Consider the following 26,854-nt stretch of genomic DNA (forward strand, 5'->3'; position numbering starts at 1 on the left):
ACTTAAGTGTGTGTGCTGTATGAATGCTTTTGTGGTGTGTCTTATCTGTTTCGGTATGTGTGTCTCTAGAGAATAGAGAAATTTTCTGGTGACTAATGTTAGCCACATGTTCCTCTGCCCACTCTGATTTTTCACCTTGAGACAGAACAAGAGTGAAAGACAGAGAAGAGGGAGGGAAAACTACAGATACAGAGAGCCAGGTGTCATGCAGCAACAACAAAAAAATATGTTTTGTCTTTCAAGCCTTTTAAATGTATGTGTGTATGATATATGGCTCTGATGGTTGGTTTGTTTCTTTACTTTTAAAAGTAATTCAAGTTATGTAATTATTAATTATTCAAAGTTCAAATTACACTGCTATTCAAAGGTTTGCTTTCTGTAAGATTTGTAAAAGTTTTTGAAAGAACTTTCTTATGCCCACCAAGGTGCATTTATATGATCAACAATAAAGTAAAATATATTCATGGACTTTTTTTTGTTGTTGCAATATTTATGGTAAAACTTAATTTTCAGTCTTGAGTTTCACATGATCCTTTAGAAATCAGTCTAATATGCTGATTTGATGCTTAAGCATTAAAAATTTCTTCTTATTATCAATGTTGAAAACAGCTGTTAAATATATTTGTGGAAACCGTGATAAATTTTTTACTAAAAAAAAAAATTCTAACATTATAATGCATTTTGTAACATCATAAATGTTTTTACTAATACACATATAATTTAGTCACTTTAGAACATTTTAATGCTCCTTGCTGAATAAAAGTTAATTTCTGAGCCAAAACCTGTAATATATAATTTAAACTATATACTTTATGTTATTCTTTTCCTACTTTTTATGTTATGTTGGTTGGATTCTGATTCTCTCCGGATGGAAATGTAGGTGCTGGAATGAAGTTATTACATTTCTTGACTCATGGGTTTAGTATTTAATAAGACCTGAATGAATGAAACAAAATCTTACAAGGCTTCTAAGATTCTCTCGTCTCCTTGTTCTTTTCAGTCACACAGTGGGCGCTATCTTGCACCCGGCGCAAATGACTTTGTACACTGACGCAAGTATCATTCCTATTTTGCACCCGCGCAAAGCGGACGTTTCCCTCCACAGACACACGTCGGTTAACTAAGAAATACACTTGCGCTCCCCGGGGCGGTTCAGCGCAAAGAGGAGGCGTGTTCCGGCGCAAACTTTCCCTCAAGCTATTTTGCTGTCCAATAAACAATTGCGCCACTGACCAGAAAAAACCTAGTCTAAAGTCAATGGCGCGTTGCGCGTACATTCAGATGCTATTTTAAGCGCGCATGCTTGGCCATAATACAGAGTGTGAACAACGCGCATACACTGTAGATGATTCTCTCATCTACACAGATGCATTTAACTTTTTGCAAATCATACATTATTATAAGGAAAAATATTAAAACATGAGGGAAATCATTGTTGTGTCCATGACGATGGGGAAAATAGGCATAAAGCTTACACATTTACCCAAATTATTATATGCATGTTTAACCGAAGCTAATTTGGGTGGGTTTGTCCCATCCCCAATGTCACTTCTCTTTCTTTTACGGCCCTGACGAGAACATCGATCTCCTCGGCTGTGAACCGATTCTGAAGCGCGCCTTGTAAATGCGCCGTTATAATAGTATTGCGTCATGGAACAAGCGCACCTCGTTCATCATGCTCTTAAAGGGAATGTGATATAAAGCTCTAATTGGTTTGTTTCCCGTTACGCCCAAACCACACCTATGAATAATGAAGCTACTTCAGACCAACCCCTTTTAGATTTGCGCCAGGAGCAAGAGGCATTTATCCCGCCGGGAAAATAGCAACAGCGCCGGGATCCGCCCACAAAGTTACTTGTGCTTTGCGCTTTGACACTTGCATTTCAGATCGTTAAAATAGGGCCCAATGAGTTTTATAGCATATAGTAAATATATAGTTTTTGTGACCAAGTTATTCCACAAGATCAAAGTTACAACTGTCAGACTTTTTATGATTTTTTCTATGCATACATCCTCTCCTTTGACTTCTTAGCTTCCATTCCAGGTGAAATTCCTTTTGTATAATATTTGCGTTCATTGTTGTGATATATGAAATGAGACAGAGTGTCATCTAGTGTACTGGTGTGTGTGTGTGTGTGTGTGTGTGTGGCTGGTGGAGATTCTGTGGTTTTCACAGTAGAATGACCGACGAGACAGTTGACTCGGGGAACTCTAGGACAGCGACACACTCAGATGAAAACAGTATTGTTCCCTTTTCGTCCTCTCGTCCTCGCACCCTCAAAGGACAGATACATTCTCAGAACACAGATGTTCCCTGCCTCAGGCTCACACATGGAACTGTTCAGTAGTCTGAGACACTGTGGCCAGTTCACTGAGACCTTCTACAGAAGAGCCTTACTGTCTCATAGTGCTTGATAAGAACCATGATAATGTAGTGTAAAGAATGTTGTTTCAAATAAACATTCAATTTGTTTGTTTCTCTGAACAGCTCTAATAAGGACAACGCAAGAAGCGTCCCAGTGAATTTGACTCTGAGCATTGCGGCGAGAGCACAGGTGGAGATCAGAGGGTAAGTATCTCTTTTTATCTGTCTCTTTCTCTCTCACTGAGCAGAAAATGAGCGCACTGGAATAAAATGCTGGGTTGTTTCAACCCATGTTTGGGTCAATTTTAAACCAATGGTTGGGTTTGTCCATGTTTGACCCAAACATGGGTTGAAACAACCTAGCATTTTTTAGAGTCTAATTTTAATAATAATAATTTTTAAAAATCCAATTGCCTGTTCAGAGAGATCTGGAGACCAGGCCCGTATTGATTAAAGATTTCTGTTCATTTAAAATATTTTCTTGCCATAAGGTCAAAGTGAAGGATAAATAAGGCATATGATAGAAAATAAGACTAACATCTGTTTCTATGATGTATTAGCCAATAAATCTCTTACTTTCCCTCAGTCAACCTGTTTAACTTGGATATCTGCCACACTGCAAAATTAAAACGGGTTTGAAATTTGAATGGTGTTTATTGGAAAATATTTTTTTACACTGTACATGATAATTTGTTTGCATTTTATTCAACCTGCTTGAATCTCCTCTCTGTTTTCCTCAGAGTGTCTCACCCAGCTCAGGTTGTTTTGCCTTTCCCTCGATGGGAACCCAAAGAGAAACCTGTGAGAGAGGATGACGTCGGCCCTCAGGTCCAACACATATATGAGGTACAGAATAAACAGACACTAAAACAAAACATACTGGGTAAACATGGAGAGCCTCAGACCCAGGAATAGAAGAAGAGATAGATTATAAAATTATTAGGATTAATGTGCTCTATTGATTGGCCAGCAAACATTCAAAACTTTGTTGTGATCAATAGGAGCCAGATCAGTTGTAACCATGTTTAATAAATACACTCGCATACACACACACGCATACAGGACGTAGAAAGTAGACATACAAGCATGCCACAACTAATCACAGCTGATGTACAGCGATCTTATCTTTAACACAGAGTGTGAGTGAATTTAATCCATATTTATACGAAAGAAAGTTTAACTTTGTGACTCAATGTTACTGTTTTAACTCTCTCCAACAATAAAACTAAACACTAATCTATTATAAAAAATAAACCACAATAAACTTTCCCCATGGAGCGTAGCATAGTGCATTCAGCTAGCAAAAGCCAACTTCTGTAAAGTTATTTATTTGTTGTTTGTTTTTGTGGAGACTCCTGACCTCTTTTTTCTATGAGAGGGCCTCACTAAACGCCATCTGTCCTGCAGCTATTAATTTTTTAATTGCCTGTAATGTTGGCCAGACGCTGTACAGATGGTTTGTGTTAGAAGCAGCTTCTGCCATGTTTAGTTCAACCGCTAATGCTAGTCCAGAGTGCTTGATTTAATGTTTATCAATTCTTGTATATTCTTCCATATTAAATAAAAATATGATGATTCGCATTAAATGTATCGGGCATCAACAGCACCCCTTGTGGAAATTTACCATAGTTTTTCACTTTAGTACAATTTTGGAAGTACAATTTTGGAAGTAGTATTTTGGAAGAAACATTGTAACTTAATGTTTTATTAACTCTAAATGTTTTTAGGATATTGGACATTTAATTGTTCATGCTCATTTCCTATGTTGTATCATTCCATCACCCAATTAAAGTTATTTAAAAAAACACTTGTAAATTAATAACACTGTTAAATATAATACTTAAATTCCACTTTACATACTGTACATTATAATGTTGTGATTCCTAAAATCACTTGAAGTGAGTTTCATTTTTAATTCATTTACACTACATAGTATGTGTATTTATTGGTTATCGGCTATAACCTTTAAAAAAATTGGAAATATATAATGGTATCAGCCATAACTATTTTAATATTTTTGAATAGATTTAAATGTATATTTTTAAGTTTGTTGCTAATCTCTTTTTGTTTCTCTCTTCTTTTTCCCAGTTACATAATAAGGGTCCAAGTTCAATAAGCAGGACGGTGTTGGAGGTGGGCTGGCCCAGTCAGTTCCGTGAGGAACACCTCCTCTATGCCCTTCAGATCATCACTGACGGACCTGTACACTGCAGCGTCAACGGTTCCCTCAACCCACTGGAGCTAGAGGTAAACTCACACTTATCACTCTATCCTTTTCCTCCCTGAGGGTGTCCTTCCTAAAGAGAGCCAGCTTCAGAAGAAAGAGTCTACATCCACAATTTTTAACTCGTCCCACTGACAGAATCTTTCCTCATACACAGAGCCAGTTATCTGAATGAACGTTTCTCTCAATCTGCATTGCAAATCTCTCTCTTGCCTGTGTCCCTAGCTGTCATAAATCTCAGATTTCTGTGCTTTTACTAATGAGCCTAAAATAAATGTAAAACTGTGACTGCTAAGGCCTGCTTGTTTTTGATCAGAGAGAGTTGGACTAATTCTGACCCCTCTGCTCTTTTGACTGTACTTCATTATCGCTGTTCAGATTTCATGTGCAGTCATGATGAAGCGTCACAACGTCCTCATGAAGTCTCTGTGCCTTGTAACTGATCTGCGTTCATGCTGAGTTTAGAATTTTAACCACCTGGACTGATATTAGAGCTCTTTTCCTGTGAACTTTAGAGGAGAGAATTATGCTTAAAAGAGTTTTGGCCCAGAACTCTGTGTCTGACTCTCTGACCACATTCACACAGTGACAACTACATTATATAATATAAGTGACTGACTTATCTTTCTATTATTATTTTAACATTTTAATCTAAAATACTAACTTCATGTATAACTATGTATACAATAATTGTATAAATAAAATGATAGCAATAGAAAATATTTATTATGTTTATCTTTCCTTCCTACGACATGCATTCAGAAATCATTCAGTGCTTAAAACTGTGTTGGAACAATATTTATTTTGAAAAGTGGTATATAAATAAAGTTCAATTAAATTGAAAATGTTTGTCTTCAGGTTTATAAGGATATTATGACAAAAATGTGTACAGATAACATGACAAATGTTGATAGAGAGAGAATAAATACTAGGTGGAAAAAACTTAATGAAAATTAGAAATTTTGCTTTGGCAAATTACTGAAATAAGTTTCAGTTGAAGTGCTAAAATTACTGAAACTAAAACAGGAATAATAATCAAATTTTTATTTAAATTAAATTATTTAATTTTCATAAAAGCTCAACACAAATATATATATATATATATATATATATATATATATATATATATATATATATATATATATATATATATATATTCTTTTTTATATATAATAATAAATGCACATAAAAAAATTACTTAAATTTAACAAATATTTAAGTGAAGACTGAAAATATTAAAATAATAGCTGATTCCAAAATATTAAGAAATACTAAGATACAAATAAAATTGCTTTATTAATGTAACCGTTTTGTCCTACACACATTACGTTAATATTAATTTTTCAATTCCTCTCACATCTTTCTCTTGCATGCTTAGACCTCCACTCTTCAGGACACTCCAGAATTACTGGGCTTTCTGAGGAACAGCAGCGGTCCGACTCGCCATAGACGATCTGTTTCTACAGCCCAGAGCTACAGCAGCAAGACACTGGTACACACATACACTCCCACCAGAACCACAAACACTCTCACAAACCTCCTGAAGCATATGGCTGCACTCCCTGTGGGAACACTCTGATAGATGTGATGGATAGATTCTTATGTTGAACTAGACGTGTGTTATGGAGACCTGTGCTAACCTCAAAGGGTGAGTTCACCTGTAAATCTCATAACAGGTCATTGATATTATGCTTATTGTCTTGCTCTCTCGAAATGTCTCTTTAGTGTGTGTGTGTGTGTGTGTGTGTGTGTGTGTGTGTGTGTGTGTGTGTGTGTGTGTGTGTGTGTGTGTGTGTGTGTGTGTGTGTGTGTGTGTGTGTGTGTGTGTGTGTGTGTGTAGACCAGGTGGTTTTGATAATCTTAGTCCATCACACCTTAGGCAATGTGATAAGACAGGGCAGAGGTCATGTCCTATGCACGTACACAAACAGTTGGCATTGATACTACTTACATACACACCATCACTCAACTCTTTAAATGTGACCAATAAAATCACTCAAAATCAAATGTGAGGCTTTTAAAACAGACAGCACATCAGCAGAGGTACAATGAGGTGAAAATGCCTATATTTTACATTTTTCTCATTTGACACTTTGTTATTATTACAAATTGTATTATCAGCAGAAGAATTTGAGTGAAAGACATAAAATTAAACATTTTTCAATTCAACTTAAGGCCTTTAAGGAGACGCATTAAGCTGTATACGTAAAAATTTCGTCCAGACGGTTTAGGAGCCTGAAACCTTTTTTTTTTTTTTACCGGAACCCAGAGTGGATAAATCTAAAAACGACACCCTTGCGTTTTTGTGTGTACAGCCAATCTGTATATTTTGTGAAACGATGATGTCATCACCCCACATGTAGACCCTGGCCTAGTCAGACACCGCTACGTCACGTAACGGCAACAACAACTGCGGACTACATGTTCGTTTTCGTGCTGCAGAATTTACTGAGCCTCTTTTATTTCTTTCTTTATTATTTACTTGAATGTATTTTTATTTTATTTCTTTATTTTACTTCTTTATTTATTTATATTTTCTTATGCTATGATGCTTGTCTGTTGTATGATTAAGACATTTCATATTTTTTACCAATCCATATATGGTTGTTTATATTGTTCAATAAAGTTATTGGTAAAAAAAAAAAGAACCTACTGACCCTGTTATTATTGTATTCAGCACAACAAGGTTTATGCCCATGCTCCCATTCTTCTTCTCCGTTTTTAGTGGATCGCTGTGGCAGAATTACAGCGCCACATACTGGTCTGGCATGTATACTACATCATTTTGAGCCGTTACAGTGGTTTCGTGTGTACGCAGATATTTCTTGAGACTACGTTGTGTGTGAGGAATAGTTTTTTAGAACGAGGGGGAAAAAAGTTTGGATAGGAAAAGCTCTGGCTTCGTGTGGATGTGGCCTAAGTGTTTCAAAATTGTTTAGATGTTCTCAAACTTTTGAAGTCACTGTACATACTGCCTCCACAAACAGGAAAAGACTATTAATGTGAAAGACCTTCTCTACTTTTTCTCTAGAACTGCTCTAATATCAACTGCCTAATGGTGGAGTGTGTCGTGGATCGTTTGGATCGAGGGCGAAGCGCTGTGATCAAGTTCAGATCCCGTCTCTGGGCTCACACCTTCTTACAGGTACTTTTATCACACAAATATACTTTCATTTATTCTAGGTTACCATAGTTAAAGAAATAGTTCTCTCAAAAATTAAATTGAAAAACTTGACTTTCTTCTGTATGACATAAAAAAATATTTTGAGAAATATCATTTTTTTATACAGATAATTAGACACTGGGCTCTAATGTTTTTGCTTGCCAACATTCTTCGAAATATCTTCTTTTGTGTTCCGCAGAAGAAATGCATACAGGGTCGAACAATGAAAGTCAGTGGGTCCAAAACAACATTGAGCCCCATTAACTTTCAACGCATATTGACAAAAAAAAAAACCTTCAAAATATGTTATTTTCCGTTCGGAAGAAAAAAAAGGCATACAGCTTGGAATAGCATGAGGGGAAGTAAGTGATGACAGAATTTACATTTTTAGGTGAACTATCCCTTTAAGAAACCTGCTTGGAAAACCAGCATCCGAAAGCACAACATCTGCCGATCTTTTCAGCAGGGACACAGTGTATGTCATCACAGAGAAGGATGCAGCATGGAATCTACTGAAGTGTTTAAACATTCACAAACTGTCACAGTGTTTTTAGATGTTATCTTCACAGTATTCCTGTAAAGTCCAGCTGGTGATTTTCACTTCTTAAATCATTTTATGATCAAAGGCTCCTATTAAACTGTGTTTACACTGACTGTGATTTGCAGCAACAAACTGACCGGCAGTAATTCATTTTCAATGAGCGTTGGCTATTTGAGGTGACATGAGCGACCGTGGCTGATGCAAACGAGTTGAGCAGAGTTCAACTTTCATGCAAATGCACAATAACATAATTCGGCGACTACCAATGGGAGTGCAGACAGTGAAGTGTAAGAACAGTGTAGGGTTTTAACGGTACAGTTCACTCACCCTCATGTCATTCCAAACTTGCATGACTTACTTCTGTGAAATATAACAGACGGCTTTGTTTGTTTGTTTGTTTGTTAATACAATGAAAGTTTTTTCATTCCAAAGAAAGAAACTCATACAGGTTTGCAACCGCATGAGGATGAGTAAATGATGACAGAATGTTCATTTTCGGTGAACTATCCCTTTAACATGATGTTCATGGCCACCCTTCCTCTCTGAATACGACCAAATGTTTAACTCAACCTCAGATGTTCAGCTGGTGACACAGGAGATGACATCACCAGTCTAATTAGACACCTAAGTCATGTGACGCCATAAACCCTGACATCGTCAGAACAAAATGCTTTCATCTCATCTTCAGAGGAACATCCACAGAAACCAGACACGTGTACGAGAGCACGTACGCTGGTGTGTCTGCAGGACAGTAGTGCTCTTTGCATGTGTGTGAGTGATCCTAGTTTGAAGGAAGTGCTTTAAGTTTTGTTTTGCTGCTCTTTTGACCACTGCTTCTCGTAAAGCCTCATCCATGCTGAACCTATTACAACTCAGCGCCCTGTCAGACACCCTCCATGTGCGTTCTGTTAATGTTAATCTGACATTTTCCTCTTCGGCGAGGGGCCAGCCTCTGTCCCGCTCGCTCTGAGATGGTTCAATGTGTGTTGTATTTATGCTAATCCATTGCTTTCCTCTGGCAGAGACGGAATGACCACTACACGCTAAACTCCACAGTGTCCTTTCAAGTGACGGCCATGCCTTATCGGATCAAAGCTGATACACTGCCACACCAGAGCAAATCAGTGAGTAATCTAGAGTGTTTGTGTGGGTGTGGATTAAAGAAAGTAGAAAACAACAGAGGAAAAGGAGAAAGTGGATTAGTGCAAGAGAAGAAAAGGATTCTCACTAAATGCCTACAAGCTCAGTTTGTTTAGCTTTGATAAGGAAGGTGATGTTTGATAAGAAAGGAAGAGTAGCTTGAAGCATGGGAGTCTCTTGACATTTGTATTTTTGCCGTCTGACAGTTTTTCCTATTTCTAAGAATAACATGGGACATGTCAGAACTCTTCTAAGTATTTTTAAGTACCATATAATACTATGGTACTGAAAGTCTGAAACGGCTCTTTGTGTGTATAAACTGCATTAGTGCATCATAGCTGAGTGCTATAATCAAATCATAACACCCCTACTTTCTTCTCTTTGTAATGTATAAAACTGTTATAAAGAAATATAACTAAATATTAAGAATAAACAAAACATTCATAAGGAGCTTCTATTACATTTAGTGTAAAAAGAGAGAAAGAGATGGGAGATTATAAGCTGTCAACCTGATTTATGTGTGCTAATATCAAAGCTACATCAGTAGTAGTAAAATATTAATGACCTCTGTGTTTGTGCGCCTGTGTTTTTAAGATTGGCACATTTGTGGTTTGGGCCATTCCTGACGTTTCCTTTGCCATTCCCCTGTGGGTAATCATTTTGGCTATACTGCTGGGACTGCTGGTGCTGGCTATACTTAGCCTAGCAATGTGGAAGGTAGGTTAGCCATAACAAACACACATACACACACACACACAGAGAGAAAGAGAGAGAGAGAGAGAGAGAGAGAGAGAGAGAGAGAGAGAGAGAGAGAGAGAGAGAGAGAGAGAGAGAGAGAGAGAGAGAGAGAGAGAGAGAGAGAGAGAGACTTATATTCTGCTTCTTTGGCTCTACACATGATGCTGTTATAAATACTGTGATCATCAGTCACAAGATTTTTTGTTGTTGATGTTTTGAAAGAAATTAATACTTTTATTCAGCAAGGATATTAAATTGATCAAAAATGATGATAAAAACATCTATAATGTTAAAGATTTCTAATTCAAATAGAATTTTAAATGCTGTTCTTTTGAATTTTATTTTCATCAAAAATTCATGAAAAAACGCATCACTGTTTCAACAAAAATATTAAGCAGCACAAATGTTTTCAACAAATGTTTTTTGATCGTCAAATCGGCATATTAGAATGATTTCTGAAGGATCATGTGACACTGAAGACTGGAGTATTGATGCTGAAAATTCAGCTTTACAATCAAAGGAATAAATTACATTTAAAAAATATATTCAAATAGAAAACAGTTCTTTTAAATTATAATAACATCTCGCAATATTATTGTTTTTGCTGGGGTTTTTTAATCAAATAAATTCAGCCTTGGTGAGCATAACAGTATGGACATGTGTTCTTTCAAAAACAAAAAAATCTTATCAACCCCAAACTTTTGAATGGTAGTGTGAAACAGGCTTCTTTGTTGTGATTGTTTCATTTAGCTATAGCATTTCAATTAAGAACATATGACTGTATGTAACTGCACTTAGTTTTTTTTTCCTGTTAATCCTGGTTGACAGGAAATACATGCTCATGTTGGCATTAGTCTTCAAGTCTTCATGAACAGCAAAATCCGTCTGTTACTGCGTCTCTGCTTCAGTGAAATAGCAAAACAAAGGAACTACAGGGGGTAGAAAAAGAGATGGCTGTTAGAGATAGAGTGAGAGAAAGAGTGTGGAGGAAGTGGAAAAGGGGGTTAGAGGAAGTGATGTGAAAAGAGGTATGGGGAACATTGAAGAGCTTGATGAAAATTGGCAAATCAGATTAACAGATAAAGGAGAGGGAGGGGGGAATGCTGTTGCAGTTGGGGATTAATGAGCCATTTATGATTTTATCAGTGTTTTGTCTACAGGGCTGTTCTCAGGCACTTGATTGGGTCCCTATGGAGGAGACATGCCCTAATTGGCCAACATGCACAAACACACACACATGCATTAAACACGCTGAAGAGTGACGAGTGTGCGTGGCTGCACAAGAGGAAATGTCAATCGGATGCTGAGAGGTTTTTTTAGAGCAGCAGAGGCCATTTAACAGGCTATTATACATCTTATAATACAGATAGTGTCACTTATAATGGATTTGAAGAAAAATTAGATGCATCCTACTGAGATACAATGTAATTGCCCCCTCTTGTGGTGAAATTTGTTTTTGACAAAGTGTTAATGAAATTGATCAAAATCAACATTTTTAAATTAAAATGTATACGTACACTATATATATAAAATTATATAAATATGTATATATAAATATACATCCTTTAAATTAAATTGTCAGATTAACAGATAAAGGAGAGAAAGGGGGGAATGTTGTTGCAGTTGGGCATTGAGCCATTTGTGATTTTATCTATATATAGAAAATCACATAAAAAATTATATATCATATACTGTATACTGTATATATATAAGTGATAACATATTTTTCAAATTTAATGCAGTTTAATAGTACCGATCCCAAACTGTGGAACGTGTGTGTGTGCGACTGTGCGTGGTCAAAGCTTTGTCTACTTTTGTCTACTTATGATTACTGCCCTGCTGCTTATAACAAATTGTTTCTAATTTTAAAGGAAATGATATCGGTTTAATCAGCATATCCATAAATAGATCTATGTACTTGATCTCCACTGATTGCAGTCCTCTGAGTCTCTGGTCTTAAATGGGTCATTGTCCTTCAGCCTTAAGAGCACATCTGTGCAAGTGTTTTAGCAGACAAAACATTGGAAGAAAGGAATAATGACTGTTATCCCAGGGATCACATTCTCATCCTCTGTTCTTTTTTTTCTTTTCCCCACCCGCCTCATCCCACCTGCTCTGGTTCTTCAGTGTGGCTTTTTCGATCGGGCACGGCCACCCAAAGATGACGACGTGTCAGACCGCGAGCAGCTGACCGCAGAAAAATCCACAGATGCGTGAGAGCAGAGCAGATGAGAAGGATAAAGAGGCCATGGGATGATTCTCCATGAAGACAGTGGAGGAGCTGTGTTCGAAGGTTTCAGTATCTTTGTAGAAGACTACAGATCCAAGCCTCTAAATAAACTACAGCTGCCACACTGGACTGCGATCTGTGAGCTGGGCCACGGTACCACTTGGAAACTCTCATAAAGCTTTATTTAAAATGGCAGAAGATCAAGAACTCTTGATAGAGCTGCAATATCCACAGTATCCAAAGAGCCACATTGCCAGTTCTAGACTAGAGGCTGGCCAATACAATACCAAACATTAAGATCTCACTGTTTGATCAACTCCATCGACTTCCTGTTAGGTTACGATGAAACGCAGTGATTACTTCTGAGAAATCTTTTATTTAACATTATCAATGGAACTTCTCAGCACAAGATCTGGATCATTCCACAATACACTTCACATAGGCCACATACACACTGCAGCTAAATACAGATCCACCCTTCTTTTAAGTCATTTTCTGATATTTATTTTGTTTCATATTTAAATATATGACACCAAACAGTTTAAAGTGTTGGCATCCATGTTTCATGTTTACAGCAGAGAGATGCTAAAACTGTTTATGATTATTACTAGAGCAGTCTTGCAGTGTTTTAAATATGGCCATTTTTTACAGAATGTTTAAAGAAATTAAATGTCACATACAGTACTGTATACAAAGTTTATTGTACAGTATACAAATCATTTGTCACCAACAGTACAGTACATTGTGGATTGTCATTAAAAAGAAACAGGTAAGATAAGAATGCGGCTTATTGATAATGATAAAGGTGTAGTGGTAAAATCTGCGATCTGTGACTGACTAGAATCTTTATTCATATAGAGCTGGTGCATTGCATCGGCCCACAATGTAGATCCACAGCAAAGCCTCATATGTCTACACGCCTTGTCAATGATTGTACTGATTACATATTGAAGCTTGTAAAATAATTGCTCAGTAAGTACAAAGATGGGGAGGGGGAATTAATAGATATAAATTACATGTGCAATAATGGGACATTTTGAGTTGATCATTTGTGTGTACACTGGCTCCAAAATGTTTAAAACCTGAGGTTCAGGTTGTTTTGTATATAAAGTTAAAATACGTATTTGTCAGGCTGACATGAATATTTCTTTTTCAAACTAAAGGTCTCTAAATGCATATAGCTAGATAATGTTAGATGAAGAAGGCATTTATTTTATCTGTTGGAAATGCATGTTTTGTTTTTTTTACTGCTGCTCTAACATGTTGCATTCAGAGCATGTTAATGACAAAGTTTTATATGGATTTTATTATTATTATTTTATTTTTTTTAACCTCAAATCAGTGCCCACAAGTGTATTTCAATTCATATGGACTGATAATACAAGAACTGTATTATTAATCATGACAAAACCACATCTCGTTATGTTCTCTCCTGTGGAAGGATATGATCAATATTTCAGTCCATGAATAATGTATTGTGATGTGCACCTGTCTATTTTACACAGATCTGAAATTAAAATGAAATTTGAAACTATTCTTTATGTATTTAAATTGTTGCATTATTTGTTCTTTGGCAGTCATGGTAACAGAGTTGGACTGGTGACCCAAAGGTTGCTGGTTCGATTCCAGTACCAGCAGGAATATGACTGAGGTGTCCTTGAGCAAGGCACCTAACCCCCAATCGCTCCCCAGGCGCCACTCAAGGCTGCCCACTGCTCCGGGTGTGTGTATCCACGTTTACAGTGTGCAGTGTGTTCACCACTCACTACTCTGCCCCTAGTGTGTGCACTTACTTGGATGGGTCAAATGCAGAGGTCAAATTCCAAGTATGGGTTACCATACTTGGGCATCACCAATTAAACGTAGCACAATGGCCTCCATCATCACAATATACTGATGCCTATCTAGAGCAAGGGATTCATCAGTTTGCTGGTTGACACTCCAGGCACAGTCGTTTACTGACACATCTGTACGATTTGCTTCACAGGGCACAAGTGCTTTCCACTACGTACTATTTATCTACTAGTGTTTATTTTTTTTCCGACAGGGTTTAGCTCCAACCTTGGTCAAACTGCCTGTACCTTTCTAGTAAGCCTGCAAACTTTGATTAGCTCTGTCAGCAGTGTTTTATGGTTGGAGCAAAACTCTGCAGGAAAGTGGATCTCAATGGCCAGAGTTGAGAACCCCTGATGTTGCTTAAACATGCATTGAGGAAGATGTGATAATGTAGCCTACATCTCCCCCTCTTGATCACCACCCATTTACCATATCTTTTGGTTTCCTATCAGCTGGTTTTGGTGTTAGTGTCCCACTCATGTTTATAAAAGGAAAGGTAACTGTTGATCTGGGAAAAGGCTTTGACCCTACCACTCCCGCACACTGGTGCTTTTACAGCCTCGCCTTGTTACAGCTAAGTTTGTAAAAAGTAAAGTTTTAAACACTTAGCTAATTAACTTTGCCTGCTTTAAAGGCTTTGAGAATCTTTCCTTGACCGGCACTGATAAAGGTGAAAGCTAAAGTGTGTATGTAACTTTCATTATCTAGTGGTTTAGAAAGACATTTACCTTTAAAGAGTAAGAGGTCTTAACTCTCCCTGCCAGTGTTTTTTTTAAAGAATTTTCTTTTTTTTAAGAATTTTTTTTTTTATGCCAGAATATTTTTTTTTATGTGTATCTGAACATACAAGAAAGTACGGAGCCCCTAAAGGGAGAATGGATTTTCACATGCTCACGAGAAAATATACAAAATAAGAAAATATATAAAATAAAAATATACAGACTTTCACGTGCTCACTGCTCACGAGAAACTTTCTTGTGTGTATCAGGTTTAATGTTGATGATCACGTTATTTTGTATGCATCTGCTTCTTCATCACGTCTTTTGATCAGGATATTTAGATATTTCAGAAGATAGCGCCCCCTACCGTTGGAAACATGGAAAGACTGAAATGTCCGTCAATGGCGAGGAAAGAGTTAATTATTTTGGAGTCAGATAAATAGCTAAATTAATATGCGAGTCATCCTTAAACTGCTCTTTGTTCTTATAATTGGTTAAAAAAAATAGCAGAGCTTACAACCTTAGAAGGCAGACAATTCAGATGCGAAGTTGGAAATGTAACTAGAAACATTTAACTAGAGAGGAGTAATCTGACTGTTCTCTGTTTGATTCGTGTTCTTATTTTAGTCATTTTTGTTTATGGTCATATATGTTTCGGGTTTCTTCACTTCATATGTAAACATGGATTTCTCGGCGACGTCATCACTGCTTGCGCACGCAGCCAGGGGGCAGTGAAGAACTGTGGTCTTCGTACCGGAGTAAAGGGTTTCTGATGACAGATACATTTTGATAGACGTACTGCCATGCATTTGCAGTTAGCCGTAAGGATGTAAGCAAGGCCCTTATGGACATACACCCAGGCATCAGGCTTTAATGCCTTGCCTTTGACTAGGGAGCACATCTGACCTCAACACGCGAAAATCCGGTGCAGCATCAAAGTATTTGACGAGCTGCACATGACCACATAGCACGTAGTTGTATGCATCAAGGGATTTGTACGCTCTTATCATTTCTCTTGTATACACACTTGGTGTCTGAATTAGACAATTATATATATATATATATATATATATATATATATATATATATATATATATATATATATATATATATATATATATATATATATATATCAGGCCATACAATTGCTGGCCACTTCTTGTCATCCACAATCCAAAGATCGTCAGGTATTGCGTAGGGATCCGGCAAGATCTCACCATTGCTGAGAGTAAGTTTTTTAATATAATCGCCACGGTCGGAGGTAGCTACTACTTCCCACATAATCCATCGTCAAATCTTTGATTTACAGTAAAGTAACGTTATATGTGTGCAGTCATTATATGTTGCAGGTCGTAAAGTAAGTAACGTAAACAGGATTAACTTATATAAAAGCAAATTCGGGCTCTATACATTACTAACTTAGTCTAACATGATAATTCATTCATGCATCACAGTATTTCCGGATTTTGATTCGTAAACAGTTGGACGTTTTACATAATGTTATATTAATATGAAACACAAACAAACAGATCCAACTCTGAAATTGTAGTTTATTATTGAGTCAACAAGAAATTACAAACAATGCGAAATCTACGTTAATTACAATGTTCTTTTACAGAACTCGGCATATAGCGTTTTTTTGCCCCCTGGATGCGCGCGCATCCGGTATTGTTTGTATACAAGAAACCCGTGTATATTCTGTTGTACAATGATTGACATGGCCAACGAAATCTTTATTCGGTTTTGGGGCGGGGCATTTATTGGGGGGGGATAACTCCTTTTGGTTTTGAAGTTTGACGAAACGAAACAAAAACAAATGTTTATTTGCGTATTAGCGCATAGTGGCAGAGATGGCGTCGAAACGTCCCTTTATTGAAGAGGATTTTACGTGCCCTGTTTGTCGTGATATTTTCAAAGATCCCGTGTTGCTTCAGTGCGGCCACAGTCTGTGCAGAGACTGTACCCAACAGTACTGGACGACCAAAGGGTCAAGAGAATGTCCGATGTGCAGAAAAAGAACCACCAACAAGAACCCTCCCGTTAACCTGGCACTGAAAAACTTATGCCAAGCTTTCCTGGTTTACCGGGGCCTTCCAGAGGAGCTGTGCGAGATTCACCGGGAGAGACTGAGTCTGTTCTGTCTGCATGATGAACAGCTCGTGTGCTTGGTTTGCAGAGAGTCACTCGAACACAAAACACACACGTGCCGCCCTGTTAGCGAGCTCGCTGAGGAACGAAAGGTACATGTTTAGTAACCTTAATCCATTTTTGCCATGTAGTTTTCTGATAAACAATCTCTTAATTTTAGAGACCTTTTCGGAGAGAACTTAGTCTCTTGAATAGAAAACTGGAGATGATACAACATGCCAACTTTGAATATGCTCACCAGGCTGAGCACATATGTGTAAGTCTGATTTGTTAGTCTAATTTATTATGATTGTTACTGAGAATTCTATGACATATAACATGTTTTTGTATGTGTGTTTGGTGTTCAGCACCAGGTCTGCCACACAAAGGGTATCATGAGAGAGGACTTTGAGCGTCTTCACCAGCTTCTGTATGATGAAGAAATAGCCATGCTTGCTGCACTGAACGAGGAAAAAAAACAGAAAAAACAGCTCTTGGAAGACAAAATTGAGAAGAGGAATGCCGAAATATTATCTCTGTCCGGACTAATAAAAGATTTTAGAGGTAATTTGGACAGTGGGGACATCCAGTTCCTTCAGGTTTGTTCCTAATTATTTATTCTCTGCTTGTTTTGTATTGTTTACTCTGTTCTCCCACTGCATGATTTTAAAAGGTACAGCAGGACAATAACCTGAGAGAAAAATGGTAAAAACAATTTAGTGTATGCTGTCTTCATTAACTTTTTATATTTCCTACATTTTCAATAGAAATTCAAGGACATGATGAAGAGGTGAGCAGGCCTTCTTCTCCTTCACCTCTCCCAGTATTGTAGTTAAACAGTAGAGCTGAGTCTGACTTCTGAATGTGCTTCCAGAGCCCAGGACATGAACCAGGATCCAGACCCAGTTCAAGGAGGGCTGATTGATACCGCACAATACCTTGGCAATTTGAAGTTCACAGTGTGGTCAAAAATAAGACTTACTGAAATGAGTTACTGTGAGTTGATTTGTAAAACATTGACACTTTTTTCCATGAACAATATAAAGCTTTACTCCGGTGAAACTTGTCAACAAGAATTTATTTGCTACATCTTGGGGTTAATGGAAAAAAATAGTTTAAAACACGTTAGAAATGTACTCTTTGTATTATGTTGGTTTCTTATTTCATATTTCTCTTTTATATCATTTTTGGAAAAATGTAATTTGTCATGTGATGTAACAGTGAAAAATAATATATTTTCCTTACACCTTAAATCTTAATTGTTAAACGTTTTTAATACATTTTTCAAGAACAAAAAAATTGACAAAAATTAGTAGTTCATAAATATCATTAAATTTTGGGGAGTTATACATGACATTTTATAACATGACCTAAACTTGCGTTGTGTAAAAAGTCAAAAAAGAAAGAAAAAAGATTGACATTGACGCACAGTCATGAGGGTCAGTTGTATCATTTCCTGTTTGTTTTTGTTTTTTTCCTGTTGGACCACATGACTATGATTTGGCAGACAAGTTTTTTCAAATATTAATAATCAGTTGTGTTCATTTTTTCTCAAGTATCATTAAGTACATTAATAAAGCAACATCTTTGCAATAATCTATTTTTTAGCTCCTGTGGTGCTTGATCCCAACACCGCTAACTCTCAACTTATACTGTCTAAAGATTTGACAAGCTTGAGGGACGAAGATGAGTTTGAAGAGGAAGACGTGGCTGGTGTGCAGAGGAAGCAGCTTCCCACTAACCCGGAGAGATTTGATAGGTTTCCCTGTGTTCTGGGCTCTGTGGGCTATTCCTCAGGGACACACATTTGGGATGTGGATGTGGGAGACAGCACCTTCTGGATGCTGGGAGTCACTACAGAGTCTGTCCAGAGAAAAGGAGCCACCAGTCTGCCCAGCGAGGTCTGGTGCATCGGCTATGACGGCAACACGCTCAGTCTGAAGGCTCCTCAGAAGTCATGCATCCCTTTGCTTGGGTGTGTGAAAACAGAGCGAGTGAGAGTGAAGCTCGATTTGGATGAAGGATTGCTTTCATTCTCAGATCCTCTCAGCGATACTGTCTTTTACACATTCATGACTGATTTCATGGAGAAGGTCTTTCCATTCTTCTGCAATATGTGCAGCGTCTCTCCTCTGAGGATTGTGCCTGTGGTAAAGACCTGTAATTAAAGGTAATATAAAATTTGTTTGGAAGTTTGTTTTGGTATGGTTATCTTTTGGGATGCTGTCTAGTCAGTTTGCAGTCAGTCTTGTTTACTTTGTATATTGCAGACAGTAGGCAAACTGACTAGTGATTTATCTTAGCAAATGTTGACACTCGGTGTTCTTGTGTGTTCTGTCTTCAAGTAAACTTGAATGACATCCATTTAAATTTAGTTAAACTGTTCTATGCTGATCTGTAATGCTCAATCTTTTGGTAACTTAAGGTACAGTAAGAGTTTGAGAAGTTAATTTGGTTTCCTTTGAAAAAAGTGTCGATTGCTACATACAAATAAAGTATAGAGTTCACCATGAGCTTTATCATTGTTTAATGCATCTTGTCTCTCTTGTTTGCATGCTAGTGAGAGAAAGCAAATGGCTCCCAGAAAGACAACCGTTCTATACAGTTTGATTAAATATCGTACTTTGGCTGTGTTCACACTGCAGGCTGAAACGACCAAATTCCGATTTTTTTGGCCCTATGTGACCTGTATCTGATCTTTTCATGACAGTCTGAACGACACAGATCCGATCTTTTCAAATGCGACCCAGGCCACTTGTATGGCAAGCCGTTTTAGCTTAAATTGTACCCAGCCTTACTAATCGTAATTGCATTTTTACTGGTAAGAATTCAATTAGAGAGCTTTACAATTCAATTCTTACTAGTAGCAATTACAATTAGAGAGCTCTTTAATGAAATTATTACTAGTGAACACTGATTTAGAGAGCTCTCTAATTCAGTTCTTACTAGTAAGAATGCAATTGCAGAGCTCTTTAATTCAATTAGAGAGCTCTTTAATGCAATTCTTACTAGTAGGAATTCAGTTAGAGAGCTCTACAATTCAATTCTTACTAGTAGCAATTACAATTAGAGAGCTCTCTAATTCAATTCTTACTAGTGAAAATACAATTGGAGAGCTCTCTTATTAAATTATTACTAGTGAGAATTACAATTGCAGAGCTCTCTAATTCAATTCTTACTAGTAACAATTCCAATTAGAGAGCTCTACAAATGAATTTTTACTAGTCATATGTCTCCATAGTATGGCAAGCCGTTTTAGCTTAAATTGTACCCAGCATTACTCATCGTAACTATGGCAAGCCGTTTTAGCTTAATTGTACCCAGCCTTACTCATCGTAATTGCATTTTTACTGGTAAGAATTCAAATTAGAGAGCTTTACAATTCAATTCTTACTAGTAGCAATTACAATTAGAGAGCTCTTTAATATGGCAAGCCGTTTTAGCTTAAATTGTACACAGCCTTACTCGTCGTAATTACGTTTTTACTAGTAAGAATTCAATTAGAGAGCTCTACAATTCAATTCTTACTAGTAACAATTACAATTAGAGAACTCTCTAATTCAATTCTTACTAGTAACAATTACGATTAGAGAGCTCTCTAATTCGATTTTTACTAGTAAGAATGTAATTGCAGAGCTCTTTAATTCAATTACAGAGCTCTGCAATTGCATTCTTACTAGTAAGAATTCAATTAGAGAGCTCTCTAATGCAATTGTTACTAGTAAGAATTACAATTAGAGTATGGCAAGCCGTTTTAGCTTAAATTGTACACAGCCTTACTCGTCGTAATTACATTTTTACTAGTAAGAATTCAATTGGAGAGCTCTACAATTCAATTCTTACTAGTAACAATTACAATTAGAGAGCTCTCTAATTCAATTCTTACTAGTAAAAATACAATTGGAGAGCTCTCTAATTCAATTATTACTAGTAAGAATTACAATTGCAGAGCTCTCTAATTCAATTCTTACTAGTAACAATTACAATTAGAGAGCTCTACAAATGAATTTTTACTAGTCATATGTCTCCATTGACTTCCATTCATTTTTAATTACAGAGCTCTATAACTGAATTGTTACTAGTAAGAATTACAATTAGAGAGCTCTGTAATTGTATTCTTACTAGTAACAATTCGATTAGAGAGCTCTGTAATTGCATTCTTACTAGTAACAATTCGATTAGAGAGCTCTCTAATCTAGGGCTGCAACTAACGATTATTTTGATAATCGATTAATCGGACGATTATTTTTTCGATTAATAGATTAATCGGATAGAAATTAAATTCGATTTTTTTTTATTATGACTAAATAAAACCGTAAATCAGGGTATTTATGTGTAAAAGTGTACTTTAAAAAGTGCAAAAGCCACACATTGAGTTTTACTAATATCAATATTTGCATTGTTTTTAATGATAATTGCTGATGGCAAGTTGACAAACATGATTATTGTTAAAAAAATGATATCCAACATATTATGTTTTAACACAATTTTTGTTAAAACAAATTTACACAAACATGTTGTTCAGATGTGAATATCTGAACTAAAAACAAACTAAAAACATCTAAAATATATAATTCATTTAATTTTTATTTAAAATTAATTATATATAAGGAATATGAGGATAAAGAATATAATATATATTATATATAATATATAAAAGAATAATATAAGGATAAACTGATTAAATAAATATAGAAAGACTGAAAACAATTGTGTGAACGTAGAGCCGCAGTAGATCGCGTTTGAAAAACAATTAAAACTTAGTAGACAAATGCTATAAAAAGAGAACGGAATGGAGGTAACGTTACCCAGCAAGCTAACAGGCTTGAGTAAAGGACAGGAGAAATTATGCATTAGTGCACAAGCATTCGCTGAAAACCACTGAGTACAGTGACTAAAAAACAATATTTTACTGCTGCTGTTATTAACTGCCTTTATATTTAGTGCTTCGCTTTGTAAAGACCGTTTTAATTTAACCTATTTCTGCGGTACCGCTATTTTAATCCATCACTTACGTTGCGAGCGAACTGATTGCGCAACCTGATGCTCGAGACAAAATACAGACATCCCAAGATCCCGGAAGTCCGGGAGTCTCCCGCATATTGATTGCTGCTCCCTGATGCCCGCGAATTAGTTCAAACTCCCGAAATCTAGAGCGCGCAAGCAGCTCCAAACCTCCAAACCGTGTAGCGCGCGCGCTCGGCAGAGCGCCTGTTGGAGAGAGACCTTGCGTGTGTGTGCGTACCAGTAAACGCTCCCCGTGACGTAAGCAGACCAACTAATCGATAATGACATTCGTTGACAACGATTTTCATAATCGATTATAATCGATTTTATCGATTAGTTGTTGCAGCCCTACTCTAATCCAATTCTTACTAGTAAGAATTCCAATTAGAGAGCTCTCTAATTCAATTGTTACTAGTAAGAATGCAATTACAGAGCTCTCTAATTCAATTCTTCCTAGTAAAAAAACAAATTAAAGATATGTATAATTGCAGAGCTCTGTAATTAAATTAGAGAGCTCTGCAATTGCATTCTTACTAGTAACAATTCAATTAGAGAGCTCTCTAATTTAATTAAAGAGCTCTGCAATTGAGTTGTTACTAGTAAGAATTGGATTAGAGAGCTCTCTAATTGTAATTCTTACTAGTAACAATTGCATTAGAGAGCTCTCTAATTCAATTCTTACTAGTAAGAATGTGATTGCAGAGCTCTTTAATTCAATTAGAGAGCTCTACAATTGAATTGTTACTAGTAAGAATTACAATTAGAGAGCTCTCTAATTGCATTCTTACTAGTAAAAATTGAACTAGAGAGCTCTCTAATTGTAATTGTTACTAGTAACAATTCAATTGTAGAGCTCTCTAATTGTAATTCTTACTAGTAATAATTGGAAAAGAGAGCTCACTATTCAGTGCCATCTCATTATGATAATCGTGCCTCATGTTTATTCATCTGGCGTATATATTGATCTTGCGTATTTTGATATATTTATTAGGCTAATGGTACCAAAGATGTGTTGTGAATGTTACGTTTTGCTTATAGACATATTTGTGAATGTGATACATGCATGTGTGTAGGCCTACATCAAAGTGAAAATTAAGTGTATTTCCAACTCTGAACACTAATTTTGGTTCCCAAAAAACCTTTTAGTGAATCGTTCTAAAAAGAACCATTTTTTGAACATATTAATAATCTAAAGAACCTTTTTCCACTATAAATAAACTTTTGTTGAACAAAATGGTTCTTTATGGAGTCAATGATGGAGATAAAGAACCATTACATTAAATTTAACAGAATTATTAATTATCTTACACAAACCTTTCTCAAAGTTAATAAAAAATTTACTTTTGAATTTCTGAACTGACACTAGGTGGAATGATCGGCCAAATCATCTCAAAAAATGTTTTTTTTTAGAACGATTCACTAAAAGGTTTTTTGGGAACCAAAATGGTTCTTCTATGACCCCTATTTTGGAACCTTTATTTTTAAGAGTGAACTCAGTCCCCTAGTAAATTCGGTTATTAATTAAATAAACAAATAGCAAAACGAGTTGTGCGGTGTCCCCACCACTTTTCAAAGCAAAGTTACGCCACTGCTTATCCCATATAATTTGCGGGATAATTAGGGCCGGACTGGGCAACAGCATAGATTTCGGGTTTGTCCCGAATTTTTCGTGACGTCTGGTCACCCTAGTTACAGTCTTCATAATGTAACAGTAGCCGAATGCAATATATATATATATTACTATATTACTAGTAAGAATGCAATTGCAGAGCTCTGTAATTGAATTAAAGAGCTCCGCAATTACATTCTTACTAGTAAAAATCGAATTAGAGAGCTCTCTAATCGTAATTGTTACTAGTAAGAATTGAATTAGAGAGCTCTCTAATTGTAATTGTTACTAGTAAGAATTGAATTGTAGAGCTCTCTAATTGAATTCTTACTAGTAAAAACGTAATTACGACGAGTAAGGCTGTGTACAATTTAAGCTAAAACGGCTTGCCATATTTTACTAGTAACAATTCAATTAGAGAGCTCTGTAATTGCATTCTTACTAGTAAGAATTGAATTAGAGAGCTCTCTAATTGTAATTGTTTACTAGACATAATTGGATTAGAGAGCTCTCTAATTAAATTCTTACTAGTAACAATTCAATTAGAGAGCTCTCTAATTGTAATTCTTACTAGTAACAATTCAATTGTAGAGCTCTCTAATTGTAATTCTTACTAGTAGCATTCAATTAGAGAGCTCTGTAATTAAAAATGAATGGAAGTCAATGGAGACATATGACTAGTAAAAATTCATTTGTAGAGCTCTCTAATTGTAATTGTTACTAGTACGAATTGAATTAGAGAGCTGCAATTGTAATTCTTACTAGTAATCAATTAATTAGAGAGCTCTCTAATTGTATTTTACTAGTAAGAATTGAATTAGAGAGCTCTCTAATTGTAATTGCTACTAGTAAGAATTGAATTATAGAGCTCTCTAATTAAATTCTTACTAGTAAAAATGCAATTACGACGAGTAAAGCTGGGTACAATTTAAGCTAAAACGGCTTGCCATACACTTGGGTATGTGGTCCAAATCCGATATGTATCCGATCTTTTGAAATGCGACTTCAATCTGAACGGCCAGGTCACATGTATCCGACCCGCACGGCATTGATTTGCGACAAACGTCATAATTCTGCGTTGAAGTAGGCGAGAATGAGAAGATAAACAACAACTATGGCGGACGATGCTGAGACCAGTCAATGGAAGGGAAGCGGAATTGAGCATTAAGCCCCTGCAGTGTGAACGAGGCCTAAGTGTGGCGAGCAGGACGTGAGAGAATGGCGCGAGGCCGGTGGCGTGAGTGATAATGAACGTCACCTGTGAGACGCACCGGTCTCACATCTCTCACGGAGGAGTGGAAGCATAAAAGGAGGAGCGACGACGCTGAAGATCGAGAGAGGAACAGGCCTGATTTTATGTTGAGTTTTATTTCCCTTTTCCGTAGCCAGCAGTCGTCCATGAGGGGCTTCTGGCGGATCCTTTTGTTTTTGTATTTGTTTTATTTTAGTATTAAATTGTTTAAATGTTCGCCGGTTCCTACCTCCTTCTTCCTATAACATCTGAACCCTGTCACACTAAGATTTAGATGTTACAAGTAACAATTGCAATGCACATTAGTCTCTAATCTAATAAATAGTTCAAGTGTAAAATTGTTACTAACTTACTAGTAACTATTAGAATAGTTAGAGAATAAGTGCCGATATCTAATGAATAGTTTAAATGGTAAACAGGAACAGATAACACAATCCAGATATCATAGTAAAACTGGAACAGTTACCAGCAACAGCTCAAATAGATACTAGTCATATGCCAACAGTTGATATCTGAACCACAAATCGTCTCAGGTTACGACTGTAATCTATGTTCCCTGAGAACAGGGAACGAGACAATACGTCATCGACGTTATGGGGAACGCCTCAGGCGTGACAGGTGTCTGAAATCAAGTATCAACTCACAGCAATCATGTTGACCGGCGACAGCCGTGTTTCATCAGCTCGAATGATGAGCACGCAACCTGGATGTATAAAAAGGGCGCCTTGAGACCGTGACAACATCCTATCGTCGGAAGGGACTGTTGCAGGCAGGCCCCAAGGTATGGCAGGGAGACGTATTGTCTCGTTCCCTGTTCTCAGGGAACATAGGTTACAGTCGTAACCTAAGATGTTCCCTTTCGAAGGGAACTCAACAATACGTCATCGCCGTTATGTGGAACGAAATACCCACGCCGCCATACTGAGGGGAGTGCATGCCCAATGGCAGTGACAACTGTCAGAATCAAAAAGGACACTAAAACCACTCACCCTAGGTCACGTTGGGCTGTCAGTGACAGCACTCCCCACCGGTCATAGCCCAAGCTAATGAACCGAGAAAACTGCCAGAACATAGTTCATGGGAAGTATATCTGGGCCAGCTCAAAGGCTTAGGACCACAACTTCCTAATAGAAGGGGTCCCTTCTAGGGAGTGTGGCTAGGGGACTCAAGGACTCCCAGCCAGTCACTAATCAGGAGAGCATGCCTCCTGACATGCCACCAGGCTGGCCTGGTGATCTATACTAAGACGCACAGTCTGGCATTTGCCTGTCTGTCCAAGACAGAGCCTCTGGAAACTGCCTTGGAAAAGGCATCCAAAACTGAAGGCCTGCAAAGCTGGCAGAAACCATTCACTTCCGGATCACAGAGACGGGACCACCTGGAGAGTGTAACTCAACCTCAAGCAATGACGGAAGTTGTCCACTCAATCCATGGGTCTACCCAGTGCTCGTTCTGAACACTGAGGAAGTAATAGAGGGATCAAAACCAAGAAGGTCTGCTGAGGCCAAGACCTGATTACCCTCTATGTGGGGAGCTCCAGTACATGAGAGGTCATATCAGGAAGGCCGGTGAGGCCTGAAACCTGACGACCACAGCATCAGGAAACTCATACTCAGGAAGGCCTATGAGGCCTGTAACCTGGCGACCACAGTATGTGGGAGATATGACTCATATCAGGAAGGCCGGAAAAACCTGTAACCTGATATCCAGAATATGGGAGCTCATAACCAGGAAGGCCTGATAATGCCTGTAACCTGACAACCACACCACGTGGGGCTACATTAGAAAGTACATGAAACAAAAGTGCATGTACTTAGCCATTCTGAGTCCAGAAAAGGCCTGGATCAAAATGTGGAAGTTAGCTAGAAAGGCGTCGGTCGTAGCATACTTTGACGACAAGACG

General features: G+C 37.2%; 2 protein-coding genes across 4 annotated transcripts in view; both read left to right on the forward strand.

The window, feature by feature from the left end:
* Positions 1–13,935, forward strand: part of itga8 (integrin, alpha 8) — a 93,830-nt gene extending 79,895 nt beyond the window's left edge. The window contains exons 23-30 of the mRNA XM_077213974.1: positions 2,489–2,569; positions 3,106–3,211; positions 4,454–4,612; positions 5,968–6,081; positions 7,621–7,734; positions 9,316–9,417; positions 10,028–10,150; positions 12,299–13,935. Coding sequence (XP_077070089.1) covers positions 2,489–2,569; positions 3,106–3,211; positions 4,454–4,612; positions 5,968–6,081; positions 7,621–7,734; positions 9,316–9,417; positions 10,028–10,150; positions 12,299–12,388 — 889 coding nt within the window. The 3' untranslated portion in view covers positions 12,389–13,935. The remainder of the gene's footprint in view (positions 1–2,488; positions 2,570–3,105; positions 3,212–4,453; positions 4,613–5,967; positions 6,082–7,620; positions 7,735–9,315; positions 9,418–10,027; positions 10,151–12,298) is intronic.
* Positions 13,936–16,615: 2,680 nt separating this feature from the next.
* Positions 16,616–25,167, forward strand: LOC143722484 (zinc-binding protein A33-like). 3 transcript variants are annotated; one of them, XR_013196908.1, is made up of 8 exons: positions 16,719–17,196; positions 17,265–17,360; positions 17,452–17,682; positions 17,851–17,873; positions 17,958–18,079; positions 18,692–19,253; positions 19,644–19,702; positions 24,888–25,167. XR_013196908.1 is itself a non-coding variant. In XM_077213871.1 (6 exons), the coding sequence occupies exons 1-6, from the start codon at positions 16,807–16,809 to the stop codon at positions 19,249–19,251; spliced, it is 1,422 nt and encodes a 473-aa protein (XP_077069986.1). In that variant the 5' UTR covers positions 16,616–16,806; the 3' UTR covers positions 19,252–19,596. The 3 variants fall into 3 exon arrangements, 2 of the variants coding, with proteins under 2 accessions (XP_077069986.1, XP_077069997.1); XM_077213871.1 differs by lacking the exons at positions 19,644–19,702; positions 24,888–25,167 and having other exon boundaries at positions 16,616–17,196; positions 18,692–19,596; XM_077213882.1 differs by lacking the exons at positions 17,265–17,360; positions 19,644–19,702; positions 24,888–25,167 and having other exon boundaries at positions 16,729–17,196; positions 18,692–19,596.
* Positions 25,168–26,854: the final 1,687 nt, after the last annotated feature.

The sequence above is a fragment of the Siphateles boraxobius genome, unplaced genomic scaffold (genome assembly GCF_051911475.1).
Source record: "Siphateles boraxobius isolate OS27281-9 unplaced genomic scaffold, OSU_SipBor_1 12, whole genome shotgun sequence".
In the NCBI taxonomy this organism is placed as follows: Eukaryota; Metazoa; Chordata; class Actinopteri; order Cypriniformes; family Leuciscidae; genus Siphateles; species Siphateles boraxobius.